Source organism: Balaenoptera musculus, chromosome 6 (assembly GCF_009873245.2).
Source record: "Balaenoptera musculus isolate JJ_BM4_2016_0621 chromosome 6, mBalMus1.pri.v3, whole genome shotgun sequence".
In the NCBI taxonomy this organism is placed as follows: Eukaryota; Metazoa; Chordata; class Mammalia; order Artiodactyla; family Balaenopteridae; genus Balaenoptera; species Balaenoptera musculus.
Window position 1 is genome coordinate 30,046,784 of NC_045790.1, and position 22,336 is coordinate 30,069,119.

At 41.0% G+C, this 22,336-nt stretch overlaps 1 protein-coding gene across 1 annotated transcript in view; it reads left to right on the plus strand.

Annotated features, from left to right (window-relative positions):
• The first annotated feature begins 1,790 nt into the window (after positions 1-1,790).
• Positions 1,791-22,336, plus strand: part of FBP2 (fructose-bisphosphatase 2) — a 35,271-nt gene continuing 14,725 nt past the window's right edge. Inside the window, exons 1-4 of the mRNA XM_036856501.1 lie at positions 1,791-2,056; positions 6,192-6,354; positions 8,668-8,760; positions 20,734-20,874. Coding sequence (XP_036712396.1) covers positions 1,887-2,056; positions 6,192-6,354; positions 8,668-8,760; positions 20,734-20,874 — 567 coding nt within the window. The 5' untranslated portion in view covers positions 1,791-1,886. The remainder of the gene's footprint in view (positions 2,057-6,191; positions 6,355-8,667; positions 8,761-20,733; positions 20,875-22,336) is intronic.

Sequence of the window (22,336 nt, forward strand, 5' to 3'; positions counted from 1 at the left end):
GTCCTCACAATTTCCAGAAGCTCTTGGGGAAGAAAAAGAAAGTTTTCCAATTTAGACCCTGGTGATGTCAAAATTAAAATGTTCTGACATAGAAGCTCCTCTTCTAGGGCTGTATCTTACTGAAGCCCTCACACAAGCACATACACAAAGGTAAGGATCTTGGTGCAGCATTGTTTGAGGAACAAATATTTCAAAAAAAACTGACTGTCCACACGTGGGAAAGCAATATGTCTCTGTGTGTCGACACGGATGTATTTCCCAGCTGTTTTGCTGTGGCGGACACTTCCGATTGGTTGATTCAATATCAGTGCCCGACTCTTGGCAGCAAAACATCATCATATGCCGTAAATCTGGCCAATGCTACAGAAGTGGAAGGCTACTTGGGGTGGGGGTGCAGGGTAGGCAGAGGGTGTTTCTGGGGAACTATTTCTTTCCTAATAAAAGGGAACGGGTGTGGTTGCCCTTCTCCCCTCTTTCTGTCTTCAGAAGTTCAGAGCTGTAGTGGTCATTTTGTGCCCGTGAGATGATAAGCTTGGAGGCAAAAGCCAGCTGACCGAGGATTATGGAGAAGAGACAGAGAGGGGTTCCTAATGGAACTTTTGACCAGCTAAATGAATGCCAGCTGCTGCCTCGGAGAAAATATGAGACAAATGAACCCCACATATTTAAATCACTCTATGTTTGCTATTACTTGCAGCTAAACACATTCTGATTGAAGTAACTGTCAAAGGAAAAAAATCAACTTGCACAGCAATGTGCATATTGTCCTATTTTGTAAAATGAAATTGTATATGTATACATGATAGTTAAACATACATCAACAAATGGGAAGGGTAATAACAACTAGCAAGTATTGAGCACCTACTATGACAGGCATGTCTTATCACTTTAATCCTCACAACCACTCTGTCAGGTAGATGTTTTATTGCTATCACCATTTACAAGTGAGGAAACTGAGGCTTCAGGAGCTTTTCCAAACTGTACAACTAGCAGATGACTCGCCTGGGACTTGGAGCCAGGTGTCTCTGCCCCTAGAGAAAGTGCTTGAACCACCCTATGCAGACCTCCTCCCCTGTTTACAAATACAGACCCCCACCACCTCTAATGCAGTTATTTCTAGGCAGTGGGTTGGAGGATGGGGTGGTTCTGTAGTGTTTCCTTTTCAATAAGCAAGCATCATTTTTGCTATAAAAATGCAAATCTAGAGAAATTGAAAAAATAAAGAATTGATAAAATAACCCTAGTGCTAGGCACTAGGAATATTTTTTTCTTCCAGATTTGAATACCTATTATAAATATCCATCCAATCATACATGCTTTTTGGAATTTAAAAGCATCCTTTTCAAACATATGAAAGAACCCTGGCTAAGAAGTCCCAGGATTGCCATTATTTTGTTATGTGACCTATACCCCAGATAAGATATCTGCCAATCTGCCTCCTGCAATGTGAGGGAATGGGGCCCTGCAGTAGATACATGTGAAGAATCCTTTTGAGTCTTTGAATAAGAGGGTTTTATGGACCTTTTTCTTGTTTTTTTTTTTTTTTTTTTTTAGTGGCTGGAATTCTCATCTCTTACCTTTACTAAACGGTTGCTTCTTAGGATCTTTAAAGAAAAAGTTTCGTCAAGAAAAAGTAGGTCTGTGTTTCCCGGCTGCCCGTTTCTATTTACAGCTTGGCAGCCTTCAGATCAGCCAGGCCCGAGAGGTTTCCTTGAGGACTCGCCCAGTTATTTCAACCACGTGGCCTGGGGCACTTTCCCTTAAAGGTCCTGGCACGGCCAGTACAGATTTCTAATCAGCTCTGATACCGCAGAGCCACTGAGCAGCCCTTAGAGATAAGGCTTTCTTCTGCAGGGAGAAAAGGATTTGAAAAACTACCCGCCGCAATGGGGGACAGAAGCCCCTTCGCAACGGACATGCTCACCCTGACCCGCTACGTTATGGAAAAGGGGCGTCAGGCCAAAGGCACCGGGGAGCTCACACAGCTGCTCAACTCCATGCTGACGGCCATCAAAGCCATCTCCTCGGCCGTGCGCAAGGCCGGCCTAGCCCATCTGTGAGTCTACCCCTCCCACACACCACCCCCCCAGCCACCCCGGGGACACGCAGCGACGGGGGCCCAGGTGGGGGTGGGCAGAGCTCTAGGTGCTTGGGCCGAAACTGGCTCAGAAGTATTAGCCCGTGTGCCCTGGAGGGAAGTTGCCTTAAAGTTTCTGCCAGGTGTGCTTTGATAAAGGGGCCTTTGACTTGTTTCAAGAAAGAAACAAGGTACTTGGAGACATGCTATGGAGAAAAAGTATATAATTTTCCCAGTTACCATGTATTATAATGATAACAAGCTCAGGGGCTTGTTCCATTGAAACATATCCTGAGTTATCGTGACTTGTGCTTGCATTCTCACTGGCACAAAGCAACCGCCAGGAGGCTTGAGAGGACCCTTGACGCCGTTTGCAGATATGAGCGTTTTATTACCATGACCTTTGCCCATAGTCATTAGGAGGTAGAAATCATTTACTGAATCCCAGGGCCCGTCGTCCATCTCCTTTCTCACCATCGAAAAGAGTCTTTTGCTTTTAAAACAATATTTTATTTCTTCTCTGTGACTTAATCTTCTCTCCACTTGGTGTGCCGGAAGCTGGGAGGTGCTGGGCCCGGGAGGAGGGCATGCAGAGTGTTCTCCCACTTTGCTCTCTTGGTGCTTTACCCAAGTTCATGCTACAGCTGCTGATTCTCACAGCCAAGGGTCCAGTTTAAGTCTGTGGTGAAAAGAAGCAGTCTTTCTTTGGGCTTCCATTTTCCTGGTAGCAATTGCCATGGAGGTCCTCGCAGAAGATGAAGGGACCCATTGTTGTTATTATAATTATTATTCCAAAATGAAGAAGTAACAAAGTCCAATAATTTGAAATATTTATTCTAACAACTTAGTACTTTTAACACACAAAAAATGTGATAATTACAGACTTTATTTATATAATGCTTTGTGACTCAGTAATGAGCTCCAAGTTAAAGGTGATTGTGACTGGTTTTCCCCCTGTCTGTGTATTGCTATAACTGTATGAGTACCTCATTTGGCAATAATGGCCAGCTCTACCTTTAAAGACCTTCATGAACGTGAGACACAGCTACTTGCCTCTGTTCTGCTCCTATCTGGTGGTGAGCTGGGCTACGCATAGAGCAGTTTCCTGGGTTGCCTGCTGACCTCTCAGTGTTACCCATGTTCATGAGCTCCCCAGTGCAGGGGGGCTGGGCTGGGCAGGGGCTGCTGTGGTGGGGTCGTGCTAATCGCTGCAGAACTCTGACTTTGTGGCCGTGGAGTGTCCAGAGGACGTGGACTCAGCGGTTGGATAATTCAGGTGCTCCTCTGACTTGGTTTTCTCTGCCATGTGATCATGGTCAATGATCTACTCTCGCTAGGGCCTGTAAAATTGTAAAACGGTTTGGATACTAATAGCACCTAACTCGTAGCGCTAGTTGTAAGGCTTAGTAGGTCCATGTGATGATGACTTCGACAGTGCCAGCCCCATAATAAATGCTCCTTATTACTGTGGTTCCAAGCCCGAACCTGGGGAAATTTGCCGGCTAACAGGGCGATGTCGCGGACTCACCACTAGGTGGCAGGCGCAGCCCGTGGAAACAAGACGTCAGGATTTCGCATTTTCTCGGAGGCTGAGGCAGGTGTCCTCCGCAAAGCAGAGACCACGTATTTTGCCAATTCAGGTGGCATCCTTCCGTGGGTGCCTCTGTAATAGATACCCAAAGTGTCAGTGGGAGAAGTCCATTGGCTGGAAATTCCTTCTTTCTAATAAGATGCTGAGATAATTTTAAGAGGACCCTGGACTTGCTTCTCAAAGAGCTGAAAGGTTGCATCCTATCCCAGAGCAATTCTGCTCATGAAAATGGGACTTTAACATATTCCTGCCACTTTCCCATTTAGGGGGACTCAAGCCCCTCATTCCTTTGCTTCCTCTTTTTGGGAAGACATTTCTAGGCACCTGCTCGATAAATGCAAAACGGATCAGAAAGTCTCATATTTTTCTTCTTTTTTCTCTGCTCCTTTCTGTAAAGAAGGGAATTGTAGAATACCACCCCTGGAATCCTCTCCACGGCTTTCTAGTGTCAAAACAGCAGAACAATCCATTAAAAAATTATCAGTAAAGCTTAAATGTTAGTTAAGGTCGTAAAAAATACTCTTACCGGTTAAAAAGCGCTTTTCTGCCCGTGATCTAACTTGGAGCAGTTGTCAGGCAATTAGATCTCATTGTGATGATCTTCCATTCTTTCTGAAAGGAGGGGTGTGGATGGTGGGAGGCGCTAGGCAGAGCAGAATGCCCCGCACCTGTAGGGAGGGTGCAGAGGGTGGGTTGAGCGGCGGGGATAAGGGCGGGGTTGTTGTGGAGGTGGAGGAAGTGTTTGCAAAGCACAGGACAGAGAGCCTGTTTCTCAACTCCACCACCCACAGGCCTCGGGCACCCCAGCTCTTCATTCTCTGGTAGAAGCCGCATCAAGATTCCAGTTAAACAAGAGGACTGGGTTTGTGGACCCTTTAAATTCTGATGCAAAATAACCCAGTTTTGTGGTTGCTGTTGTGTGTTTGTTTGCTTTTATTTTGAACCAGAAGGTACAGTCTTTGAGGTGAGGCCACCAGTATTGTTTTCCAAGGCAGATCTCATCACATTAGACATCAAGTGATGGGGGGATCTGTGGGGGAGGGGAGAGGCTGTCATTCAGGGAAAAGGGTGGGAAATGAGTTGTCCCCCGCCCCGGCTTAGGGTGAATCAGTGGATCTCAACCCTGGCTACCTGTTAGAGCCGCCTGAGGAGTCCTTCAACAAATAGATGGCGTTAACAAAAAGGAGAGGGAGGGAATTACTTTCCTGCCATCCATTCTTCATAGTTCAGTGAACGTATATTGAGTGCTGTGGAAACAAGTACAGTGAGTCACAGCTCTTGCCTTCGGTGAGCAGATAATCCAGCAGGAAGGACATTCCCACAAACAGATTGTGAGCTGCTCTGGAAAGGCTGACAAGGTTGTATCTGGTGTGTGTGGCACCAGGGAAGCTTCTGGAAGAGGTTAGGAGGGCAAGTAGAAGAAAGCTGTCTGTGGGCAGAAAGCACTCCCATGGGGGGGATACCATGAGTGAAGGGGGAGAGGAGAGAAGCAGCTTGCTGGGTGCTGGTGGCCTCAGGACCTTGGTGGCTGTTGGCATGAGAAAGGCTTGAGGGGGGTGATAGCCATGTGGCTCACGGAGAGAAGAGCATGGGGGGTGGGGGACAGGGAACCCAGGGATCTGTGTAAGGCAGGTGTGTGCCCGTTGGGTTCCAGAGGCTGAGACTGAGGGTGAGAGGGCCAAGAGGCAAGGCCAGTGTGGGACCAGGCCTTCCTTGGTGCGGCCTGAAACCCACTGTGGGGGGCCTGGGGACTCTGGAGAGACAGGGGTGATCTGACTGATTTTAGAAGGATCCCACCCACGAGGGTGGGAGCTGGAGACTTTTTTTTTTTGGCCGAGCCACGCAGCTTTCGGGATCTTAGTTCCCCAACCAGGGATCAAACCCAGACCTGGGGAAGTGAAAGCACTGAGTCCTAACCACAGGACCCCCAGGGAATTCCCTGGAGACCTTTGCATAGCAATCCTCTAAAACACAAAGCCTCCAGATAGAATTCTTACAGTAGTGTTCATTCTTACATTGCTTGGAATGGTGGTAAAGAATCAAATCAAACCAGTTAAGTCTGTCCCCCACTTTGCTTCTTATTCAAGTAATGCCAAGCTACAGCAGAGCAAATTTTAATTCAGCCCAGCAGGCCACTATTTGAGGATAATCAACAAATACTAGAAATTCCAGGGCTGGAAAGCCACGGTCCTTTACTTTTTAGAGTTATTAATTTTGGCGATGTGTCTGACTTTATGAATTCTGTCTCCCAGGGCCAGAGGCAGGGTTGCTCGTTAGTAAGATTGAATTCTGGTTAGTTTTACTGGGATGACGAGGGACTTAGGACAATATCCCTGAGGTGTAAAGGAAGCAAGCGTAAGAACCACCGCTGTGAGAGAGGACGCACTTGGTCGTATTTATAATTTGGAGACTCTGGAGCCCTGAAGGGAAAAGAGGGATACAGGGGTGGTATCTTGGCGTCTGGGCATCTTTGCTGGAGTCCAAGCTCCCTTCCTGATTTCCTCCAGCCTTTTGTCTTCTTAGGTACGGAATCGCAGGAAGCGTGAACGTGACAGGGGATGAGGTGAAGAAACTGGACGTGTTATCCAATTCTCTGGTGATCAACATGCTCCAGTCCTCCTACAGCACCTGCGTCCTGGTCTCGGAAGAGAATAAAGACGCGCTTATCACCGCCCAGGAGAAGAGGGTGAGTGTGGCAGCCGGGCTGAAGCTCCTCTACTCACCAGTAGAGGGCGCAACTGAGTGGGGAAGACTTTGGTTGCCTTGCTTTTTTTTATTTCTGGTATTTCCCTCTATTGCTTAATTTTTTTATTTTCTGGAAACAAACAAGGGATTGCATACTTCTTTAGTTGGAAGCCTTATGCTGTCTAGTCAAACAGACTCAGTAATAGGGCAGTGATTCATTCAGGAAATAAATCAGAGTGCTTTACCGAAACTTCTCAGTGGATGGGATTCATCATGGGTTTTCACTTACTGTACTGGTAACAAGTCCCAACATTTTGGAGCGCTTGAAAATCCAGTCCAGTAAAAAGTAGAGTTCCTGTGGTACTATACCGTCTCTTAATCTTCTCATCCCCACTGTACTCTCAGCCCTTTCCCCAAGGGGGTTTGGTTTCAGCAGAGATTTCTTCATGCCTGACAAACTGTTAGACTAAAACATAAAAGAATTCGTAAAGATCGTTGCTCTGGCCTTAATGCAATGGTAAACTTGGTTAGTGCAGGGCATGACTGGGGAGGGTCTATATTCACTATGTTTTCACAGTTTATTAAAAAAAAAAAAAAAAGCTGGTAGCCAAAAAATTCAACCCATATTCAGCTGCAGTACAGTAATGCCAAATAAACGCTAAGACCATTGGCCCTTGTTCTGTACAGTGGGTCTTGGGGACAAGGTGCCACTTCCTTGTGATTAGCTGAAAGGATGGAAAAATTAAAGTAAAACCAAATTTATTGAACACTTGCTGTAAGGTGGGGACTGTGCCAAAGCACGTTATACTTGTTGTCTCACATAATTAGGATAAGTCACACCTATTATTTTCAACTTTCAATTTCCACCGATGTGACCCTTGATTATCTCTCTGATCAAATCTCACGTTTTCTTTCCCTGTTGGCCTGAGCTACACAGGTCTTCACGCTAGTTCTTGAATACTCCTTGCTTGTTCCCACATCAGCTCGTGAACCTTCTCCAGCATATGCTTGATGTTCAACAAATACCTGTTGAATGCATGCATGTATGAAATGAATGGGCTGAATTGGCTTATCTACAGGGAGAATGGGGAATTTCCAAGTTTATGAATTCCACTGCCCCCCCCCGCCTCACCTCCTGTTGAACAAGGAAAAAAGAAAGGAGAAAAGGAAGAAAGAAAGAAGGAAGGAAAGAAATGAAGAAAGAGGGAGAGAGAGAGAAATAAAGAAGGAAAGAAAGAAAGAAGAAAGAAAAAGAAAAGAAAGAAAGGGAAGAAAGGATAAAGAAAGAAAAGAAAGAAAGAAGAAAGACATAAAGAACATAAAAAGAAAGAAAAGACAGAAGAAAGAAAGAAAGAAAGACAAAATGAGGAAAGACAGGTGCACGACCAAGAGGAAGAAAGCTCACATTAAGCTAGGGCATTCATTACTCATTGGAAAGTCAGGGGAAAGTAGTTTAGTGGTGGGAAAAATGACTCCCATTTTACTTGATGCTTGATTACCAGTGTTTAATTAGCCAGGACACCCCAGTCCCCATCACTAAGGCTCTCACAGAACCTTGCACATAGGAGGTCTGTAAAAAGTATCTGGTGTTTTCTTTCCACCAAACTGCTGGTGACAGCAGCGTGAGTGGGCATGAGGGACATGGTATCTCAAGACCCCACCTACTCTGTCTCTGGTCTTCACATCAGCAAGGTAGGGTGGATGCAGCAAAACCCAGAGGTGTATTTTTATTCTCCTGATGTAGTCATACATACCAGTTATTTTAATAAGACAGACCCAGAGGCCCTGGGACACTGTTCTGAGATTTTCTTTCAGTAAAAATGTGCTAAAGTGAAAAAAGCCTGTCTGAGGAGAGGCTCAGAAGTACCAGTAAATCAATAGCCGACCTTACTGTGGACGTGGGTAGAGCTTGTCCAAGTTCGTCTTCAGCTTCTCCACCTCTTCCCTGCAAGGTGCCCATTTCAGACCTGGTTTCCTCTCACACCCGCAGCAGCTCTGAGTCCCCACTGGTCCCAGGTAGGAGGGGAGGGCAGAGCCAGGGCAGGTGGGAGGAGAGCTATTTGGAGGTGGGTGGGACCTCCATCACCCCCTGTGGGTGTCAACTAATCTGTTTATGGGCAGGGGGGCTCTGAGCTGCACAGTTAATGTATGCTGATACACTCTGCACTCCTTAAGTAATTGCATTTTTTGACGAGGATATCCCTTTGCTCTGAATCGCTTTTGGTGTAGTGTTGTCTGCCACACACAGCCACTTACACAGGGTATGTTGCTCGGAAGGTGACCTGATCAGGTGTTCTGCCCTCTGTGCATGTAGGGGAAATACGTGGTCTGCTTTGACCCACTGGATGGATCTTCGAACATCGACTGCCTGGCCTCCATTGGAACCATATTTGCCATCTACAGAAAGGTGAGTAAACAGTATGTTCTTTAACACTTCCTTCCTCTGGTGGTTCCAAACGTTCCTGGGCTGGGAGCCACGAGTCTGGAGTTCTCACCTCGGTCCTCCCACTAACCAGACACACCGTGGCAGGCAAGCCATGCACCTCGCTCTGCCTCGGGCTCCTCATTGAATACCCGAATCGGTCATTTCCTTCAGTCCTGTTCTCGCCGTTCCTAGGAAGGGAGGGTGAGCTGATAGATGAGGCCTTGTTTTGAAAATCTGGAGGCAACACAAATGCCAGACGTGGAATTAGGTTCCAGGTGGCATCTGAAGGCCCCTCTGTTCCTTCCTTGTGTATCTTAAATCTTACTGCGTTTGCTTTCTGCTGCTGCTGTAACAATTCACCACACATTTAGAGGCTTAAAACAACCTCCATTAATTATCTCCCAGTTCTTGGGTCAGAAGTCTGGCAGGCATGGCTGGGTTCTCTGTCTTGTAAGGCCAAAATCTTGGTGTCAGCCAGCCTGGCACCCTATTGAGAAGAATTCGCTTCCAGGCTCACTTAGGCTGTTGGCAAAATTCACTGAAACGGTCAACATCCATCCCCTCACATAGTTAAAATTTGTGTGTGTGTGTGTGTGATGAGGACTTTTAAGATCTACTCTTACAGCCACTTTCAAATAAACAATACAGTATTTTTTTTTAAACATCTTTATTGGAGTATAATTGCTTTAAAATGGTGTGTTAGTTTCTGCTTTATAACAAAGTGAATCAGCTATACATATACATATATCCCCATATCTCCTCCCTCTTGCATCTTCCTCCCACCCTCCCTATCCCACCCCTCTAGGTGGACAAAAAGCACCCAGCTGATCTCCCTGTGCTATGCAGCTGCTTCCGACTAGCTATCTATTTTACATTTGGTAGTGTATAAAAGTCCATGCCACTCTCTCACTTCGTCCCAGCTTACCCTTCCCCCTCCCTGTGTCCTCAAGTCCATTCTCTACGTCTGCGTCTTTATTCCTGTCCTTCCCCTAGGTTCTTCAAAACCATTTTCTCTTTTTATAGATTCCATATATATGTGATAGCATACAGTATTGTTTTTCTCTTTCTGACTTACTCCAGCCTGTATGACAGACTCTAGGTCCATCCACCTCACTACAAATAACTCAGTTTCATTTCTTTTTATGGCTGAGTAATATTCCATTGTATATATGTGCCACATCTTCTTTATCCATTCATCTGTCGATGGACACTTAGGTTGCTTCCATGTCCTGGCTATTGTAAATAGAGCTGCAATGAACATTGTGGTACATGACTCTTTTTGAATTATCGTTTTCTCAAGGTATATGCCCAGTAGTGGGATTTCAGGGTCATATGGTAGGTCTATTTTTAGTTTTTTAAGGAACCTCCATACTGTTCTCCATAGTGGCTGTATCAATTTACATTGCCACCAACAGTGCAAGAGGTTCCCTTTTCTCCACACCCTCTCCAAAATTTATTGTTTGTAGATTTTTTGATCATGGCCATTCTGACTGGTGTGAGGTGATATGTCATTGTAGTTTTGATTTGCATTTCTCTAATGATTAGTGATGTTGAGCATTCTTTCATGTGTTTGTTGGCTGTCTGTATATTTTCTTTGGAGAAATGTCTATTTAGGTCTTCTGCCCATTTTTGGATTGGGTTGTTTGTTTTTTTGATGTTGGGCTGCATGAGCTGCTTGTAAATTTTGGAGATTAGTCCTTTGTCAGTTGCTTCATTTACAAATATTTTCTCCCATTCTGAGGGTTGTCTTTTCATCTTGTTTATGTTTTCCTTTGCTGTGCAAAAGCTTTTAAGTTTCATTAGGTCCCATTTTTTTATTTTTGTTTTTATTTCCATTTCTCTAGGAGCTGGGTCAAAAAGGATCTTGCTGTGATTTATGTTATAGAGTGTTCTGCCTATGTTTTCCTCTAAGAGTTTTATAGTGTCTGGCCTTACATTTAAGTCTTCAATCCATTTTGAGGTTATTTTTGTGCATGGTGTTAGGAAGTGTTCTAATTTCATTCTTTTATATGTAGCTGTCCAGTTTTTCCAGCACCACTTATTGAAGAGGCTGTCTTTTTTCCATTGTATATTCTTGCTGCCTTTATCAAAGGTAAGATAGCCATATGTGCATGGGTTTATTTCTGGGCTTTCTATCCTGTTCCATTGATCTATATTTCTGTTTTTTTTCCAGTACCATACTGTCTTGATTACTGTAGCTTTTCAGTATAGTCTGAAGTCAGGGAGCCTGATTCCTCCAGCTCCGTTTTTCTTTCTCAAGATTGCTTTGGCTATTTGGGGTCTTTTGTGTCTCCATACAAACTGTGAAATTTTTTGTTCTAGTTCTGTGAAAAATGCCATTGGTAGTTTGATAGGATTTGCATTGAATCTGTAGATTGCTTTGGGTAGTATAGTCATTTTCACAATGTTAATTCTTCCAATGCAAGAACATGGTACATCTCTCCATCTGTTTGTATCATCTTTAATTTCTTTCATCAGTGTCTTATAGTTTTCTTCATACAGGTCTTTTGTCTCCTTAGGTAGGCTTATTCCTAGGTATTTTATTCTTTTTGTTGCAATGGTAAATGGGAGTGTTTCCTTAATTTCTCTTTCAGGTTTTTCATCATTGGTGTATAGGAATGCAAGAGATTTCTGTGCATTAATTTTTTATCCTTCTACTTTACCAAATTCATTGATTAGCTCTAGTAGTTTTCTGGTAACGTCTTTAGGATTCTCTATGTATAGTACCATGTCATCTGCAAACAGTGACAGCTTTACTTCTTCTTTTCCGACTTGGATTCCTTTGCTTTCTTTTTCTTCTCTGATTGCTGTGGCTAAAACTTCCAAAACTGTGTGGAATGATAGTGGTGAGAGTGGGCAACCTTGTCTTGTTCCTGATCTTAGTGGAAATGGTTTCAGTTTTTCACTGTTAAGAATGATGTTGGCTGTGGGTTTGTCATATACGGCCTTTATTATGTTGAGGTAAGTTTCCTCTCTGCCTACTTTCTGGAGGATTTTTATCATAAATGGGTGTTGAATTTTGTTGATGAAGCTTTTTTCTGCATCTATTGAGATGATCATATGGTTTTTATCCTTCAATTTGTAAATATGGTGTATCACATTGTTTGATTTGCATATATTAAAGAATCCTTGCATTCCTGGGATAAACCCCACTTGATCATGGTGTATGATCCTTTTAATGTGCTGTTGGATTCTGTTTGCTAGTATTTTGTTGAGGATTTTTGCATCTATGTTCATCAGTGATATTGGCCTGTAGTTTTCTTTCTTTGTGACATCTTTGTCTGGTTTTGGTATCAGGGTGATGGTGGCCTTATCGAATGAGGTTGGGAGTGTTCCTCTCTCTGCTATATTTTGGAAGAGTTTGAGAAGGATAGGTGTTAGCTCTTCTCTAAATGTTTGATAGAATTTTGCCTGTGAAGCCATGTGGTCCTGGGCTTTTGTTTGTTGGAAGATTTTTAATCACAGTCTCAATTTCACTGCTTGTGATTGGTCTGTTTATATTTCCTATTTCTTCTTGGTTCAGTCTTGGAAGGTTGTGCTCTTCTAAGACTGTGTCCATTTCTTGCAGGTTGCCCATTTTATTGGCATATAGTTGCTTGTAGTAATCTCTCATGATCCTTTGTATTTCTGCAGTGTCAGTTGTTACTTCTCCTTTTTCATTTCTAATCCTATTGATTTGAGTCTTCTCCCTTTTTTTCTGGATGAGTCTGGCTAGTGGTTTATCAATTTTGTTTATCTTCTCAAAGAACCAGCTTTTAGTTTTATTGCTCTTAGCTATTGTTTCCGTCATTTCTTTTTCATTTATTTCTGATCTGATCTTTATGATTTCTTTCCTTTCTGCTAACTTTGGGGTTTTTTTTTTTTGTTCTTCTTTGTCTAATTGCTTTAAGTGTAAGGTTTAGGTTGTTATTTTGAGATGTTTCGTGTTCTTGTTTCTTGAAGTAGGATTGTAAGGCTATAAACTTCCCTGTTAGAACTGCTTTTGCTGCATCCCAATAGGTTTTTGGGTTGTCTTGTTTTCATTGTCATTTGTTCTCTGTATTTTTTGATTTCTCAGTGATCTCTTGGTTGTTAAGTAGTGTATTGTTTAGCCTCCATGTATTTGTTTTTTTGTACAGATATTTTCCTGTAATTGATATATAGTCTCATAGCGTTGTGGTCAGAAAAGATACTTGATACGATTTCAATTTTCTTAAATTTACCAAGGCTTGATTTGTGACCCAAGATATGATCTAGCCTGGATTATGTTCCATGAGCAGTTGAGAAGAAAGTGTGACAATATGGTATTATTAACTCTAGTCCCGATGCCGTACATTACATCCCCAGGACTTACTCATCTTGTAACTGGAAGTCTGTACCTTTGACCACCTTCACTCATTTCACCTACCCCACCCCTTTCTTCTGGAAACTACCAATCTGTTCTCTGTATCTATGAGTTGTTTTTTTTTTTTTTTAGAATCCACGTGTAAGTGAGATCATACAGTATTTGTCCTTCTCTGACTTATTTCACTTAGCATAATGCCCTCAAAGTCCATCCATATTGTCATGAATGGCAGGATTTCCTTGTTTTTCATTGCTGAATTTTATGTATATATATCTGTGAAAGAGGGATTTCATGTCCTTCAGGTATATACCCAGAAGTGTAATTGCTGGATCTTATATAGCTCTATATTTAATTTTTTGAAGAACCTCCATACTGTTTTCCATATTGGCTTCACCAATTTACATTCCTACAAGCAGTGCCCGAGGGTTCCCTTCTCTCCACATCCTCACCAACACTTGTTATTGCTGATCTTTTTGATATTAGTCATTCTGACAGGTGTGAGGTGATATCTCATTGTGGTTTTGATTTGCATTTCCCTGATGATTAGTGGTGTTGAGCACCTTTTCATGTACCCGTTGGCCCTTTGTATGCCTTCTTTGGAAAAATGTCTATTCAGTCAGATCATTTGTTTTTTTGCCATTGAGTTGTGTGAGTTCTTTGTATATTTTGGATATTAATCCCTTATTCTATGTATGATCTCCAAATGTTTTTTGCTTTTTCATTTTGTTGATGGTCTTAATAGCTTCTTAAAGCCAACTGATTTAAAAACAAAGAGGAATAATGAGGGAGGCTGTGCATGTGTGTGGACAGGGAGTATGTGGGAAATCTCTGTATCTTTCTCACAATTTTTCTGTGACCCTGAAACTGTTCTCAAAAAAATAAAGTCTTGGGGAAGGGGAAGGGTAAGCTGTGACAAAGTGAGAGAGTGGCATGGACATATATACACTACCAAATGTGAAATAGATAGCTAGTGTGAAGCAGCCACGTAGCACAGGGAGATCAGCTCGGTGCTTTGTGACCACCTAGAGCGGTGGGATAGGGAGGGTTCGAGGGAGAGAGACGCAAGAGGGAGGAGATATGGGGATATATGTATATGTATAACTGATTTACTTTGTTATAAAGCAGAAACTAACACACCATTGTAAAGCAATTATACTCCAATAAAGATGTTAAAAAAAATGAAGTCTTTGAAACAAAAAAAGAGGAATATTACTATACATAATAATTTGGGATATTCACACTTGAATTTTGGTGATTTTGAACACAGAGATTTTGTCTTAAAATTCAAATAAACCAGAGGCTTTGAAGGCTAGTCCAAATAACCATAGATTTTCTCTGATAATGTTTCTAAATAGAGGGGGCAAGTTTGAGAAACGAATGAGACATGAAGAGAAAGCTTTGTGATGCTTAAGCAATGTCTAATGAGAGAGCAGCTTGCTTCAGAGACCTCATGGGGCTGTCACAGCCTCTTAGAACCTTGTCAAAGCCAGGGATGGTGCCCATTTCTGACCAGGATTTCTGTGATTCTCTATAAGCATCAAGATAGAAGTTTCAGGACTGTCAGAGAACTCTCAAAAGTATTTTCTTCCCCTTATCTCTGAGGAACATTGCTAAACACCCTTTAAGATGTCCCATACTGCTTTCAGCTCCCTGTTGTATGAGTTTCCTTTTTCTTGAAGTTGACATTTTCCATTTCCAACAGTCACAGATTAGACAAAGTGCAAACTCTCTCCCTTCAAGACATCCAGAACTTTTGGATACAATATATCATCCTTTAAATTCGTGGCTGAGCTCATTGAAATGAACAAGCAATAAACACAAGGTAAGGGGCGGGGGACCAGAATCACAGAAAACTGAAAACCAGAGGCTTAAGAAGAGAACTGAGGGAGTCGTCCTGATGGGAGGAGCTGGTCTTGTTGATCTGAGTAAATCAAGGGTGTGGGTTTTAACACCCCTACAGGGTCAGGAGACCCCGTATCCCATTATTATGGGTAAGTCAACCTCACCAAAATTCTACTCTTTTACTGACATAAGGATACATAGACCAGTGGAACACAAAAGAGAGTCTAGAGATAAACCCACACATGTATGATAGCCTGATTTATGAAAAGGCAATACTGAAGTTTAATTTGTACAGGATGATCCCTTCAATAAGTGATGCTGGTCCAGGTGAATATCAGTATGAGAAAAAATTAACTTGACTCCTACTTCACACCATACACAAAGATTGATTAAAGACCAGAGACTTCACTGTAAAAAGTAAAGCTATAAAGCTCCTAGAAAAAAACCCACAGGAGAATATCTTCATGCCTTTGAGGAAGGTAAAGATTTTTTAAACAGGACATAAAAAGTACTAACCTTGAAGGAAAAGGCTAGTAAACTGTGCTTCACTGAAACTGAGAACTTTTGTTCATCAAAAGACAACATTAAGGATGGACCTAGAGATTGTCATACTGAGTGAAGTAAGTCAGACAAAGATAAATATCATATGATATCACTTATATGTGGAATCTAAAAAAATGGTACAAATGAACCTATTTACAAAACAGAAATAGGATCACAGGTGTAGAAAACACACTTATGGTTACCAGGGGGGAAGGGGAGGGAGGGGTAAATTGGGAGATTGGGATTGCCATATACACACTACTATATATAAAATAGATAACTAATAAGGACCTGCTATATAGCACAGGGAACTCTACTAAATACTCAGTAATGACCGATATGGGAATAGAATCTAAAAAACAGTGGATATATGTATATGTATAAGTGATTCACTTTGCTGTACAGCAGAAAGTAACACAACATTGTAAATCAACTATACTCTAATAAAAATTAATTTAAAAAAAAAACAACATTAAGAGAGTGAAAAGGCAAATACAGACGGATGGAAAAATTTTCAGTGCATACATCCAACAGAGAACTCATTTACAGAATAAATAAAGAACTCCTACAAATCAATAAAAAATACTCTCAATCTTATCAAAGGAATGGGCAAAAGACTTGAACAGGAACTTCAAAAAAGAGATTTTTTTCCCTAGCTGGTTAATAAGTACATGAGAGATGCTCACCATCATTAGTCATCAGGGAAATGGACATGGAAACAGCACTGAGACATCATTTACCACCTGCCCCCAACCAGAGTGGCTAAAATTAAAAATACTAACCATACCAACTGTAGATGAAGAAACTGGAATTCTAATATATTGGTGGTGGGAGTAGAAAATGATACAAACACTTCAGAAAATTTTGATAGCACCTGCTAGTATTAAACATATACTGATGCACTATGGCCCAGCAAGTCCACTCCTGGAGTGCACCCAGGATAAATGGGTGCCTGTGTCTGCCAAAAGATGTGTACAAATTATTCGTAAAAGACCCAAACTGAAAAAAATCAAAAAGTGTATCAACATAAGAATAGATAAATAAACTGTGATATAGTCACACGACAAAAAGCTACATACGAATGCAGAAGAACAAACTATTGCTATGTGCAACAACACAGATAAAATCACAAAGACATATGTTGTGAAACATAATCCAGATACAAAAGAACACATGCTTTGTAATTTCATTTATATGAAGTTCCAAAACAGTCAAAGCTAATTATTCTTTTGATGTCCAGATAAAGGCCAGAATAGAGGTTACCTTGGGGGAGGTGATAGTGACTGAAAGAGGGTATAAGAGAATCTGCTAGGTGGCTGGAAATATTCTATAAATTGATCCTAGTAGTTACATCGGTATGTACTATATATATGTAAAAATTTGTCAAACTGTATAGTTAAGATTTGTGTGCTTTGCTATATGTAATTTATACCTCAATTAAAAGAAAAATAATCAACTTTCCCATACCTTCTACCACCAAACACATTGAGCCTTTGCAGTTGTCACTAACTTTACTGTTAAGTGGCCATAGGAGGCACCACTGCCTTTATATGTGACAGGGAAGTAGGGAGTAGGGAAAAATATAAAGATTTTAGTGGAGTAGGGAAAAATATAAAGATTTGAAAAAGATAACACTAAATCATTTGTAAACTCCTCTGAGAGTTTTGAGAAAAGTGTCATGGCAATGGAGAATACTAACATGAAGTGTATTTTGGGAGTTCCAAGACCATATTGGAGGGAAAACGAGAGTTGAAACTTTCTTTTTTCAGGCACTGAAATAAGTTACAGATGGGTTGTAAGTTTGGTGGAGAGGTGGGGAATAAAACCAGAAAAAAAGTGTAGAATATTTGTCTAAGCTTGTCTTGATGTAGGAGAAATTCTGTCTAAACATAAAGACAAGAGAAGAAAATAATTAGGCTGTAATGAATAGTTTTTTTTTTTTTTTTTTAAATCAGTGAAGTCACATTGCTGCTAAGTGGTAAAGGCAGGATTTGAACTTGCATCTGTCTCTTTTTTTTTTTTTAACTTTGGGTTTATTTATTTATTTATGGCTGTGTTGGTTCTTCGTTTCTGAGGGCTTTCTCTAGTTGCGGCAAGTGGGGGCCACTCTTCATCGCGGTGCGCGGGCCTCTCACTATCGCGGCCTCTCTTGTTGCGGAGCACAGCCTCCAGACGCGCAGGCTCAGTAATTGTGGCTCACGGGCCCAGCTGCTCCGCGGCATGTGGGATCTTCCCAGACCAGGGCTCGAACCCGTGTCCCCTGCATTGGCAGGCAGATTCTCAACCACTGCGCCACCAGGGAAGCCCATGAATAGTTTTAATTACCAAAAAATACTGAAAAAAAAAAAAAAAAGACACTATAAATAAAATTAAAAGGCAGATGACAATTGAGGAAAATGTTTGTAACATATATAAGGTATTTATATCTTTCTTATATAAAAAGCTATTAAAATTAACAGTAAGAAGATGAGTACCCTGATAGAAAAATAAGCAATGACATCAAACAGGCAACTTACAAAATAAGAAATAAAAATGGTCAATAAATATATAAAAATTTACTTTATTAATTATACAAAATGGAAATTAAAGCAGATGTCTTTTTTTGCACCTATCAAATTGGCCAAGTTGAAAAGACAATACATCTTATGTTATCAGATTCTGCACGGCAACTTTTCAATATGTATCAAAAGTCTTTTACCCAATACTTTTATTATTTGGAATTTCTCTTGGGAAAATAATCAGAGAAACACATGTTTATGCACTAGATTTTTCATCTCAGAGTCGTTCTGATATTTTAAAACATTTGGAGACATCAAAAGGATAATATAATACTATAAGTAACTCTACACACATAAATTTGATAACTTAGATGAGATAGACCAATTCTTTAAAAAGCACACTACTATTACTCACTCAGTATGAAACAGATAATTTGAACAGCCCTATAATTACTAAGAAAATAGAGTTCAAAAGAGATATCTCTAGGCCCAGATGGTTTCACTGGAGAATTATACCAAATGATTAAAGATTATTCAATCTCTTCTAGAAAAGAGAAGGGAAAGGAATACTTCCCAGTTTATTTTCTAAAGCCAGCATTACACAGATACCAAAACCAGATGAAGACAGTTCAGAAAGGAAAACTACAGACCAATATCTCTCATGAATAGATGCAAAATCTTCAACAAAATATTAACAAATAAAATTCAACAATGCATAAAAAGAATTATATACCATGAGTAAGTGGGTTTACTCCAGTGATGGAAAGCTGGTTCAATATTCAATAATCAGTCAGTGTAATCCACCACATCAACAAGCTTAAAGAAGAAAAATCATAGAATCATGTCCATCAATGAAGAACAACCATTTGACAAAATTCAACACTCAGTTATAAAACAAAACAAAACAAACAAACAAAAACTCTCAGGAAGCAAGAGATAGAGGGGAAACTTCCCTCAACTTGATAAAGAACATCTATAAAAAGACAACAGCTAACATTATATTTAACAGTGAAAGACAAAATGCTTTTTCTCTAAAATCAAGGACAAGGCAAAGATGTCCAATCTCACCACTGTTATTCAACATAATGCTGAAAGAACTAGCCGGGGCAGTGAGACCAGAAAAAGAAGTGAAACCATACAGATTGGAATGAAAAACTGTTGATAACATGGTCCATGTAGAAAACTCCTAAGGAATCTACAAACACCAAAACAAAAGCCAGCTTCCTAGAACTAATAAGTGAGTTCAGCAGGGCCACAGGATACAAAATCAACATACAAAAATCAATTGGATTTCTATATATCAGCAATAAACATATGGTAACTAAACTTAAAAATATGATACAATTTACAGTTACTCAAAAAAAAAAGGAATAGTAATTCTATCAGTAATTACTGATGAAAGTAATCAAATAATATGTCTTGTATGGAGAAACATACCATGTTCATGGGTTGGAAGACTCAACATTGTAAAGGAGGTTAATTCTCCCCAAACTGATATATGTATAGGTTTGACTCAATTTCTCTCAAAATCCTGGCAAGGTATTTTGTAGATATAGATAAGGTTATTCTAAAAGTTAAGATTATATGATATTAACAGAGGGATAGACACATGTTCAATGGAACAGAACAGAGAACCCAAAAATGGTTTCACACAATTTATGGCTAACAGATTTTTGACAAAGTTGTGAAAACAATTCAATGGAAGAAGGAGTCTTTTCAACAATTAATGCTGGAGCAACTGTATATCCACAGAGGGAAAAAAAAAAAGAACTCAACTTAAACTTTATACTTTATACCAAAATCATCTCAAAATAGATTACAGGTTTAAAGGTAAAACTTTATTTTTTATTATTTTTTTTGGCTGCGCCACATGGCTTGCGGGATCTCAGTTCCCCAACCAGAGATTGAACCCGGGCCACCGCAGTGAAAGGCCGGAATCCTAACCACTGCACCACCAGGGACGTCCCTCCTTGCCTTTTTGAGCACAAGGAAGTAGGGAGGGAGGAGCCCTTCAGGAGATACCTGGAAAAGTAGGTTGTGAAATCCAGTCTCAGTTGTGGCTCTGCGCCTCCATCAAGGACATTCGCTCTTCCTTCGTCAGCATGCCTGCCTTGCCCTGTCTCTCTGAATTCCCACTCCCATTGGCACTGTTAGTGCTGCTAGCCAAAGAGAGAGGCTTCCTCAAGAAAACGTCCAGAACTGTAGACTTGGGGACAGATAGGGGCAGGGTCTTCAAGGGGCAGCGCATGGACGGTGACGAGCTCTGGGCCCAGCTGCCTGGGTTGACTCCAGCTCCTCTTGATGTTGGGTGAGTTATCCAGTCGCTCAGGCTCTGAGTTCTTCATCTGAACGATGCAGGTCATAAAGGTATCTACCCTGGAGTGCTGTTGTGTATGTAGAATGAGGTACTGCACAAAATCAGAGCTCAATGACCTTGGTCGTTATAATCATCAAGGAGCATGGCTTATGATTTTTAAGAGAAGGTGTAGTTTTAGCACTTTGGGGTGCTGTTCTTGGCAGGATGAAGACAAATAGGTTCAGAAAACAGGGAGAAGTCCAAGAATGGCCTTTGCAATGGTTCAGCTAGAACCATTCATTAACATGGCAACGCGTTTCCTCCAGATGCATTTGCTGTGACTTGAAATTCTAGAACTGCGTTTCCTTCAGTGGTTCAAGTAGATCTGAAATGCAGGCCTCTGGCAAAGGGTTCTCTCCAGAGACAGTAATGTTCCCTTTTCTCTTTTGCAGACCTCAGAGGATGAGCCTTCTGAAAAGGATGCCCTGCAGCCGGGCCGCAACATTGTAGCCGCGGGCTATGCACTCTATGGAAGTGCAACACTGGTGGCTCTTTCCACTGGGCAAGGAGTGGACCTCTTCATGCTTGACCCAGTAGGTACCCAATAAGGCAGTATGGGCCTTTGTGCTTTAATTCCTGTCTGAGATAATTTCCTAGTCATTCCTAATACTTGCTTTTGGGTCCAGAGAGTCTAGTTTGGAGAGCCAACAGAATCATCTAAAAACATTAAGGACTTCTGTTCAAGTGAGGGCATTTGAGGGGTTCTACAGAGTCAGTCGTAGCAACTCAGGCCCTGTTCTTAAGGAATTTATGACCAAAAAATGCATTCAACTTCTTTGGTTTATGGGAATACAACGACTTAAGAATCCCAATGATGCCAATTTCCAGACAGAAGCATGGTTTCTTTTTTTTTTTCACACACACACACTGTATTTTATTTTTACAAGAGATAAATAGACTGACACCAAGCATTGTACATGGATGACCACAACAAAAGCAACAATGATTGCAATTACCAAACATGAAACACACTCATACTATGTCATAATATTGACATTCAGTCCAGTAATCCTCCACTGTAACAGCTCCTTTACTTTGCAGTGAAAATTGATTTGTATATTCTTTGCCTCTGAGTCCTTGTGGGATTTTTTTTTTTTTTTAATTCAGACAGAAAGTCACAAAAATTATACTCATCCTCATCAGTTCACTCAGTCCCATGTAATTAATTTTTTTTTCATCTTGATCTTTTGTTAGCACTTTTATGAGTTCATCAGTTTTTCATTAGAGTTCTGAAAATGCTTATTCATTCAGTTCAGCAGTACAGTCAGTTACCAGAAACCTGTACTTGTCAGAGTCTTTTCCATGAATTTCTTGAAGATGAAACCCTTTTATAGGAACATATTTGCAAAATCATCAGAGTACACCCAGAAATGTCTGTAAATGACAAAAGACTTAAAAATGACAGAAGCATGGTTTCTTTAGAGTAGCACCATCCAATAGAACTTTCTGTGATGATTGGCTATGTTCTGTAATCTATACTGCCTGTTACAGTGGCCACTAGCTTCCTGTGACCATTGAACATTTGCAGTGTGGTTAGTGTGACTAAGAAACTGGGTTTCTAAATTTTATTTCTTTTTAATTAACTTAAATAGCCACATGTGATTAGTGGCTACCCTACTGGACACCAGTTTGGAGGACTTCCCCTAATACACATGTTCTTCCCAGTGGGAGGAGTGGCTGGTAGAAAGCTATTGTATCAGATTCTGTGTTGTTCTCCACACTTTCCACAATGAGAAAATGCTCAGTAGCAGAAGGGGAAGAAGCACAACCTCTGGGTAGATGAAAAATATGATAGCACAACGCTGTTTGGAGGATGAAATAATTGGATAAAGACACAAGAGTTCAAAAATAAAGAGTGAGCCTTCATGGCAAATGTACATTAAAAATGTTCAGGAGAAATTTTGGAAAATATGTGTAACTTATAGAATTTCTCTTTTAAATGCTGGATGCTTTGCTTATGACTTGTGAACTACTTTGCTAAATATAATCAGGTCT